Source organism: Peromyscus eremicus, chromosome 16_21 (assembly GCF_949786415.1).
Source record: "Peromyscus eremicus chromosome 16_21, PerEre_H2_v1, whole genome shotgun sequence".
Taxonomy (NCBI): domain Eukaryota; kingdom Metazoa; phylum Chordata; class Mammalia; order Rodentia; family Cricetidae; genus Peromyscus; species Peromyscus eremicus.
The window spans coordinates 22,814,587-22,824,669 of NC_081432.1; the positions used below are offsets into that span (position 1 = coordinate 22,814,587).

General features: G+C 42.5%; 1 protein-coding gene across 1 annotated transcript in view; it reads right to left on the minus strand.

The window, feature by feature from the left end:
• Positions 1–662: 662 nt before the first annotated feature.
• The window catches only part of Slc25a16 (solute carrier family 25 member 16), a 21,442-nt gene continuing 12,021 nt past the window's right edge, over positions 663–10,083 (minus strand). Inside the window, exons 4-9 of the mRNA XM_059282309.1 lie at positions 9,117–9,180; positions 8,680–8,801; positions 8,248–8,314; positions 6,014–6,176; positions 3,812–3,880; positions 663–2,895 (exon numbers count right to left, since the gene is read on the minus strand). Coding sequence (XP_059138292.1) covers positions 2,739–2,895; positions 3,812–3,880; positions 6,014–6,176; positions 8,248–8,314; positions 8,680–8,801; positions 9,117–9,180 — 642 coding nt within the window. The 3' untranslated portion in view covers positions 663–2,738. The remainder of the gene's footprint in view (positions 2,896–3,811; positions 3,881–6,013; positions 6,177–8,247; positions 8,315–8,679; positions 8,802–9,116; positions 9,181–10,083) is intronic.

Consider the following 10,083-nt stretch of genomic DNA (forward strand, 5'->3'; position numbering starts at 1 on the left):
ACTTTGTGAGGCCAGTCTGGTCTACCTAATGAGTTCTAGGGCAGCCAGGGCTACACAGAGAAACCCTGTCTCAAGAAAACCAAAGTAAATAATTGATAATGATGATGATGATGATGTAAACATTTGAAAAATAATAATGCATATATTTAAAAAGAAAGGTATTGGCCTGATGTGGTGGCATATACTTGCAACCCCAGCACAGGAGAGGCTGAGGCAGGAAGATTTTGAGTTTCAGGCCAGCTTGGGTTACATAAAGAGACTGCTTCAAAATAAAAAGAAAAGAAAAGAAAAGAAATAAGGGGCTGGAGATATGGCTCATAGCTAAGAACACGGGTTGCTCTTCCATTGGACTCCAGTTCGATACCCAGCACCCACATGCCAGCTGACAAGAACCTATAATCCAATTCCAGGGGATCCAGTGTCTTGCTTCTGACCTCCTTGGGTATGTCAGGCATGTCTGTGGGGCACAGACATGCATACCGGCAAAACACTCATACACATAAAATAATATTAAATAAATAAGAAAAAATAAAACTAACTAAATAGAGAGGCTGGGGACCCAGTTCAGTGGTAAAGTGTTCACCTAGCATGTGCAAAACCTTCAGGTTGATCTCAGGTTCCGCAGATGATAAGTAAATAAAGGAAACCATCAAAACAAGGATAAAAAATTACTTTTAATATCTTACGGATTCTATAACAGACATAGAATGCAATTTCTTATTTTAAAAAATATTTTCAGTTCTCTTTTATTGATAATATAACTGAGATATTTATTTTATAGGTTTAAATTAACCTAAGATTGAATGGAATAATTAGCTACAGTGTTGTCCAGAAATGAAAATATACAAAAGAGCTTTATAAACCGATGTATCCCCACTCCCAGTACACTTCAAGTCACAAAGTACATGTTCATTTTTAAAGTAAAGATTACACAAATGGAACTAATTCATCCAATTTTTACCAAGATATGACAAGAAATCTTTATGCGCAAAAAAAATGCAGAAATAACCTTAGCAGCTTATATTTAAAGTCTTACAGCTCACATCGGCTCTACAAAGCCCCACCTCTACGGACAGACAGACAGTCACTGCTGCTACTCCATCTGTCATGCTCACAACAAAAGAGAAAAGGGCTCTACACACAATGATCAGGATTCTTATATTCTAAACAACTTTCTTTAAAATGTAACCATCAGCGTGTTCTATATTTACACTTAGAAGTATGACATACTAAACATACTGTACATGGAAGAACTTGTATATTGACATAGTATCTTGGAAACATTGCTTCAGCTATATTCATGGTCCACTTAAATTTTCTAGTACACATCAAGTGATTTAAGACAAACATCTACAATGCTACTCTCCTTTTAAGAGCAAAGATATTTAATTTTCATTATTACTGCCTTTGAGAAATACAGTGCTTTTTTTTTTAAACTCACGAAAATCAAAGTACTTGGTAACAGCATTTGAACAAAACCTGATTAAGTCTCTCCTTTGTAAGACAAGACCAATTGTATTGAGAAATGAAGAGAGCTGAGGATGTAGCTCAGTGGTAGGGTACACCACTTGACTGGCATGTACGAGGTCCTAGATTCAATCCCCAAAGAGAGGAAAATAAAAATAAAGAAAAACTTTTCAAATCAATGAGGAAAAGGTGTCCTTTTATCAACTGGAGCAGAACTCTGAGAAGAAACATAACAACACTACTTTGTTGCTAGCTATGTTTCCCAGATATTCAATTCTCATTCCACTACAATTAAACCGAGTCTGCTGACTTTAATTACACTCCACAAGGTCAGATGCTGGAGATGTAGTTCAGAGGTAGAGCACTTATCTAGCAAGACAGGCGAGAGAGACCCTGAGTTTACTCCCCAGCACAAGGAAAGAAAGGATGGAGAGTCGGGGGATAACAAGCAGTGTTAGAGGGCTGGGGGTGCATGGCATTGGTGGGGTGCAGGCCATTGGTGGGGTGCAATTAGCATGCATGAGTTTGATCCCAGCACACCGCTAAAAAAGAAAAAGGTCAGGAATGTAGCTCAGTGGTATGGTGCTTGCCTTGCACATGCAAGGCCCTGGGCTCAACTCCCTCAGCACTGAGGAAAAAAAGACAATCATAATTACAGGCTGGGGGTGTGGCATAGTGGGGACAACCTGTGCCTGGCATGCAAAGGGCCCTGGATTTGATTCCTGTCCCTCCCCGCCTCCATGACCACAATTACAATGAAGTTTGGAATCGTGTGGTGAAACCAATGACAATCTCTTGAACTCCAATACGAACCCACCTCTCCTTCCAAACAGTACTTTAAAATAACCAGCAGTGACCACCCTCAGCGCAAGATGGTTTTGCAGGGTTCTAAGGTATAATGTTTGCCATTAAAAAGTATGTCAGAGCAGGCATGGTGGCACATGCCGGAGATCTCAGTACTTGGGAGGCAGAGGCAGGAGGATTGACAGGAGTCTAGGCCAGTCTGGTCTCCACAGGAGTTCCAAGCCAGCCAGGGTTACATATCTAGATCCCATCAAAAAGAAAACAAAACATTATGCTAAGCACTTTCGATCTATGATTTAAAATCCAACAGAAATCAAGTATTAGAGCCCCAGTGGTTCCTGTGACAGGGCAAATGTCCCCTTCAAGTAATGTCTCCCTCACAATTAAGGTAACATTTATATATATATATATATATTTCCCTCTGAGAATTTACTGAGGAGAACCATCACAAATGGTAATTTTTTCTTTTAGTTAAGGTGAAAAAATTGCTTCATAAGTTCATAGGTTGTGAAAGCCACGGCTTGCGAGGGAATACAGCGGATGTAGTTCAGAGACAAGCCACGGTACAGTCCTTTCCGAATCCCATGGTGTCCATAGACATACTTCATGGTCTCCCGCATCGTACTGAAAGACAGTGGGAAAACGATGAAGCAACTACTCTTGAGGTGACAGACAAGACAACCTCAGAACCCAGGAGAGCTTTGGTGATTGTTGATTGGTTGGTTTCTTCAGACAGAACCTTGGTCTATAGCTTGGGCTGGCTTTGAACTGTAATTTCCTGCCTCCCACATGCTGGGGAAAGAGGACTATGCCACCAGGCCCAGGCTGCAGTAGCATTTTTTTGTTTTTTGTTTTTTCCAGACAGGTTTCTTCTCTGTGTAGCTCTGGCTGTCCTGGATCTCGCTCTGTAGCCCAGGCTGGCCTTGAACTCACAGAGATCCACCTGTCTCTGCCTCCCATGGGTGATGGGATTAAAGGCGTGCGCCACCACCACCAGGCCCATGGTAGCATTTTTCATAGAGGCTTAGCTGACTGCGGTTGTCAAACCTGTAATCCTAGCACTTCAAAAGCTAAAACAGGAGTTTCAGGCCAACATGAGCTAGAGAGAGGGACTGTCTTCTCAAAAGCCATACATACTTACATACATAAACACATACACACAAACAAATGAGTCTAGGTGGTACACGCCTATAAGCTTAGCACTTGGGAGATGGAGGACCAGCAGTTCAAAGATAGCTTTGCTAAGTCAAAAGATCACAAGTTCTAGGTCAGGCATGTTGCATACAAAGTTGGAAGCCAATCAGGGCTACTTGAGATCCTGTCTTTAAAAAGTAGAAATTAGCTGGGTGGTGGTGGATCACTTCTTTTATCCCAGCACTAGGGAGGTACAGGTCTCTGAGTTCGAGGCCAGCCTGGTCTACAAAGCTAGTTCCACTATGGCCAAAGCTACACAGAGAAATCCTGTCTCGAAAAAACACCAAAAGATAGAAATGTTTAAAAGAAAACATTACATTTCTAGGTTAGATGTCAGAACACTTACAGGCACTTTTCAGACTCTGGCAGGACTGTCCCCAACTGCATTCTCCGACGGGTCACATCAAATGGGTAGCTAGAGAAACAGAAGAATTAAAGACTTAAAAATAACCTCTCATTTACTATTTGACAACCACTGAAACCAAACTTCCACATCCACTGGGCATTCCTGTTTTGGAATATTTGTTCACGCTGCATGAAGGTGTCTGTGTTTTGCCTCACCTGCCTAAGGCACCTTTGGATTGGTCTAATAAAGAGTTGAATGGCCAATAGCTAGGCAGGAGGGCACAGGCAGAACTTCCGGGCAGAGAGAGGAAGTCAGGGTTTGAATCTGGAGCTGCAGGAGGCACCAGCCAGTCACAGAGGGATATGGACATACAGAATGGAGGAGAGGTAAAGAGCCACGTGACAGAACATAGATTGATAGAAGCAGGTTAATTTGAATAGTAAGAGCTAGTTGGAAACAAGCCTAATCTAAAGACCAAGCTTTCATAATTAATAATGTTTCCGTGTCATTATTTGGGGGCTGGCAGTTCAAAGAAAGTCTGACAAGAAAGACAACCCAGCACTGGGCAGATGGAGGCAGGAGGGTTTGAAGTTCAAAGCCATCCTCGGGTACATAACAAGTTTGAGACCAGTTTTGAATACAAGAGACCCTATTTTGGGGGTAGCGGGTGGGAGGGGAAATGGAGAGAAAGAAAAGACGGGCTAAGATGTGAGTCAACTGTGAGGAAAGGGCGGGGGTGGTGGGGAGTGGTGGGGGGTGACAGAGCAAAAGGACATCTAGAACGTAGAGACAGTCTGAGTCCACAGCAGAACTGTGGTCCACAGACAGACTTCCACAGCTAAGCAGACACCTCTGTCCTTTGTCCTCTGCAGTATAACACCAGCTTCCATCTGAATCCGCCATCAGCTTTCCCAGGGCAATTCTCGGTCCTGAGCATCCTGTCCAGCTGACTCTGGCTTTGCTTTTCCCACCTAGGACTCCTGCTGAGTCTGGTCACAGCACTCCCTTTCTGCGTCTTTCTGGTGCTCTGGATATGTCATCGCAAAGGCTTTCTGACTTTCTTTCCCTGAAAAGTCCCCATTGCTCAGTTTCCAGTCACTTTTATCTCACTCTACTTGATCTTCTTGGTCTAGAGAAATTACGTGAAACTACTTTCCCAATTTTGACATAGTAATGCATTTATTATAATGTTCTCTCTCCATGCCAACAGATTTAACTCCAGTTAAACACTGTACTGTTTCAATAAAAACAGCTTGGGCATCAGGCGGTGGTGCTGCATACCTTTAATCCCAGCACTCGGGAGGCAGAGGCAGGTGGATCTCTGTGAGTTCAAGGCCAGCCTGGTCTTCAGAGTGAGTTCCAGGACTGCCAGGGAAACTCTGCTCAGAGGACCTGAGTTCAGTTCCCAGCACCCACGTCAGTGGCTCACAACCACTGTAAGGCCAGCTGCAGACCTGACCCCTCTTCTGGGCTCTGGAACTGTATGCTTATGCACAAACCCACATTTACACATAAAATAAAAACAAAGCCGGGTGTTGGTGGCTCACGCCTTTAATCCCAGCACTCGGGAGGCAGAGCCAGGCGGATCTCTGTGAGTTCGAGGCCAGCCTGGGCTACCAAGTGAGTTCCAGGAAAAGGCGCAAAGCTACACAGAGAAACCCTGTCTCGAAAAACCAAAAAAAAAAAGAAAGGAAAAAGAAAAGAAAAAAGAAAAAAAAAAAAAAAGAAAAACAAAATCTAACCAAAAGGGGCTTGCTGAGTCAGCAATTTTATTTTCTCCTTCAGTGAACCTTACAATGATTCATATACTATCCGGAACAAAGTAAGTTTTCAAGATTTTAATGCAAGGGGCTTACACACACACACACACACACACACACACACACACACTCTAAATGGCTCAAACTTCAGAAACTTCTTTGGGCCAATTGATGAGAACAAATGAATCATCATATTCAAGTGATTCTCTTGCTTTTGTTCAAATGAATCCATAGGAAACTGGGAGGATCTAGATGAAGATAATCAACTGTTGGCATGTAATTATCTAAATATACTTATGACAAAGACATATCTGAAAAAGTACTAAATGAATACCTATCAAGATGAAGCAACATTTTGTCAGGGAGAGAGGATAAAATGACTAATAGCGTCGACGAGACACAGAGAAAAGACCTGACGGACAGCTCAAGTTGAGACACTTACGATATCGTCTGGGCTATTGCTCCAGCAACACCACCACAAAGTAAGTTCACATGGGTCCTCAGAACTAGGACATTGGGATTGTCAGATGAAGGGCGGCCGAGCAGGGTGGGCGCGTAGGAAAGCCCAACGCTCTTCAAGGTACCGAAGGTAAAAAAGGAAACACCTGAAAAGGAAATCATGAACTCACCATAACATGAACTGAGAAAAAGAGCTTCCTTACATCAAAACGAGTTAGTAGAAGGAACAAAGTATGCATTTCCTAGTCTAGAATAATTGCCTTCATATAAGATATTTAATTAATATCTATAAATACTAATTCAAAGATACTACCACTTACCAAAAAAACGATAGCATTGGTTTTCACACATTAGCATACTGTGCATTTACAGGGCAGTAGTGAACACAATTTCATATCATAGAGGAGTAGAATTATGCAGTATTCCAAGGTTTAAACAGAGCAAAATATAAACTCATAATCCATAATTCAGGGGGGTTCTAAGACACAGTCTCACTATGTAATCCTGGCTGGCCTGAAACTCACTATGTAGATCAGGCTGGACTTAGCCTCATGGGTTGAGATTAAAGGCATGCACCACTACACCCAGCCTGTAATTCATAATTTTATATACATATGCATATAATAAATAGATATAATAAAAAAATTTCACTATAAAGACATAGAAGCCAGGCTCAATGGAACCTACTGTCAGCCCAGCACCTGGGAGTCCCAAGCAAGAGGATCAGTATTTCAAGCTACATAGCAAGTTCAAGGCTAGACTAGGGTACTGTCTCAAAAATAAATATGCACTCATACAAAACAATACTACAAAAAAAAACAACAAGAAAATACAGTATGTCTCCAACACATTGAACTTTGAAAACACATAATCAGAGAAGTCAATCCCAATATTATTTCCTTTAAATGAAATGCAAACCTGTAGAGATGTAAAAATTAATGGCTGTTTAGACTTGGGAGTCCGTCCTAACTATGGGTGAAGGATGATGTCTAATTGACATGAACTGGAAACTTCCATGAACAAATGGTATGGTGTTCTAGTCATAACTCTATAAAGCTGTTATTGAAAAACAACTGAATTGTTTTAGGGTCTGGAGAAACGGCTCAGCCATTAAGAGCACTTGCTGCTTTTGCAAAGGACCCAGCACCCACATGTGCCTTACAGCTGTCTGTAACCCTCTTCTGGCCTCCACGGGCCATAGGCCAGCATGCGATGTACATACACATGCACAGGCAGGCAGAACACTCATACACATAAGTAAGTTTTAAAAGAGACAGTGTTTGAGCAAGCATAGCAGTCAGTTACAATCCTAGCACTTAGACGCAGGTTCTCGGCTACATAATGAGGCCAGCTCGGACTACAAAACTCATCTAAAAACAAAAATCAAACAAAACAGAAATGAGAGAAAGAGGTTCTTGTACATTACTGGGCTGGCCCCAAACCCCCAGTTTTCTGCCTTAACTTCTCAAGCGTCTGGGATTACAGGTATTTCCCCATTACGCCCAAACCTCAAATGTAGCTGATTTCAGATCCTGAAGCTCTGACCCCCCTCTCCAGTGCCACCATGCATCTTTCTACTTTATTTTAGAAACTTGTGTGTATGAGTGTTTGTGTGTGCAGCACATGCATGCCTGGTGCCTGCAGAGGCCAGGAGAGGGTGTGAGACATCTGAACTGGAGTAACAGATGACTGTAAGCTACCATGTGGGTACTAGGAACCAAACCCTGCTCTTCTGCAAGAGCATCCATTTGCTCTTAACCACTGAACCATCTCTCTAGCCCTAAACCTGAATTCTTAACAACTTAAGTGTTCATTAGTAAGGCTTTAACTAAGTCAGATCTTAATAAAAAGACATAAAATTGCATATCTACTCAGTGTACCTAAATAGTAAACTTTATACACAATGGGCTGGATGACCATATGTGAATCTTCAATCCATCATCATCACTTAGTAAAAACCATTTTCAGCTAGCACGTTATCACTTAACCGACACTGAGGACGGAAACACAAAGTAGGATGCTGCCAGTTTCCTGCAGCTTTGCCTTGACCTGCTTTACTTCTGAGATGGAGCCTCACTGTGGAGCCCTGGCTGGCCGGGAGCTCACTGTGTAAACCACACTGGCTTCCAACTCCCAGCAATCCGCCTGCCTCTGCCTCTGCCCTGAGTGCTGGGATTAGAGATGTGCACCGCCTGCCTGGCCCGATTTGAATCGTACCTGCATACGGGGCCATTCCCAATATAGTAGGCATCAGACCTCTGTAGAATCCAAGGAAACCGCCTTCCTTTGAATGAAGAAAATCAGAAGATGATATCACATTCATTATGATAAACATCATAAGAAAAGCACAGGGTATACAACAGAAACGGCCCAGGACTCTCCTGAAACACAGCTGCGGACTTGTCAGGATTACTGCTGCTCTGATCATTAACAAGGCCCTTCCTCCCTCCCTCCCTCCCCCACTCCTCCACTCTCTTTCTCCTGTGGTACTGGAGATCAAGCCAGGACTGTGCAGGTAAGTGCTCTCCCACTAAGCCACACCCCTAATCTAGTATCATTAATTCCAAATAAAGGGAAAAGTGGATATCCTTTAACATTTTCCTAGCTGTGAGAAGACATGCTATCAGTTTGGACAGTGGGATGAAATACCTTAGCATAAATCGTCTTGAATGCATGAATGATCCCTGAATAGGTATGCTCCCCTTTCACCTGGAAGGCGAGGCGCACCCTAACCACATCAAGAGGGTAAGTGCAGATAACCGCTGTCATGCCTGAAAAGAACAGAATTGTAAATGAAAAAAAAGTGACATATACATGTATACACACACACACACACACACACACAAATAAATGACTAAATGAACAAATGAACAAATAAATAAATAAATAAGAATATTTAAATACAGGCAAGCCAGGACTACATAGTGAGACTGTATCTCAAAAAATATATATAATATTTTTGAATAAATATATTTTTTTAAAAAGAGCAGCAAGTACTCTTAACTGCTTGGCCATCTCTCTAGCCCCCCAAATTAAGCACTAAAGAACACTTACTTATCAGATATGAATGTACCTCTTCATCTTACCTGCCATGGATCCAGCCATTAATCTGTGCACATGACCAGAGACTCCCAGCTTTGTAGTAATGAACTAGAAACCAAAAACACTGAATTAAATAAGATTCTATCTTCTGTGTTAAAGTTGTAAGAGCCAGAGAGATGGCGCAGAGGTTGAGAGCACTTGCTGCTCTTGCAGACAACTTGGATTCGGTTCCTAGCACCCACAAGGTGGCTCGTAACTGTCCATAACTACAGTTCCAGGGGAACTAGCACCCTCTTCTGGCTACCAGAGGCACAAGACATTCATAGCTCACACACATATATATGAAGGCAAAACACTCAGATACATAAAATAAAAATGAATCTTTTTTCATTTTTTAAAAAATTGATTTTGGGGCTGGAGAGACGGCTGAGAGGTTAAGAGCACCGACTGAGTTCAATTCCCAGCACCCACATGGTGGCTCACAACATCTGTAATGAGATCTGGTGCCCTCTTCTGGTGAGCAGGTGCACATGCAGGCAGAATATTGTACGCATAATAAATCTTTTTGTTTGTTTGTTTTGTTTTTTGAGACAGGGTTTCTCTGTGTAGCTTTGGAGCCTGTTCTTGAAACTCAGTCTGTACCCCAGGCTGGCCTCGAACTCACAGAGATCCACCTGCCTCTGCCTCCCGGGTGCTGGGATTAAAGGCATGCGCCATCACCGCCCGGCAATAAATAAATCTTTAAAAAATTAGTTTTACCGGGCGGTGGTGGCGCACGCCTTTAATCCCAGCACTCGGGAGGCAGAGCCAGGTGGATCTCTGTGAGTTCGAGGCCAGCCTGGGCTACCAAGTGAGTTCCAGGGAAGGCGCAAAGCTACACAGAGAAACCCTGTATCGAAAAACCAAAAAAAAAAAAAAAAAAAAATTAGTTTTATTTTAGTTTATGGATACAGGTGTTTGTCTATATATGTTTGACACATATGTGCAGGACCAGTAGAGGCCAGAAGGGGG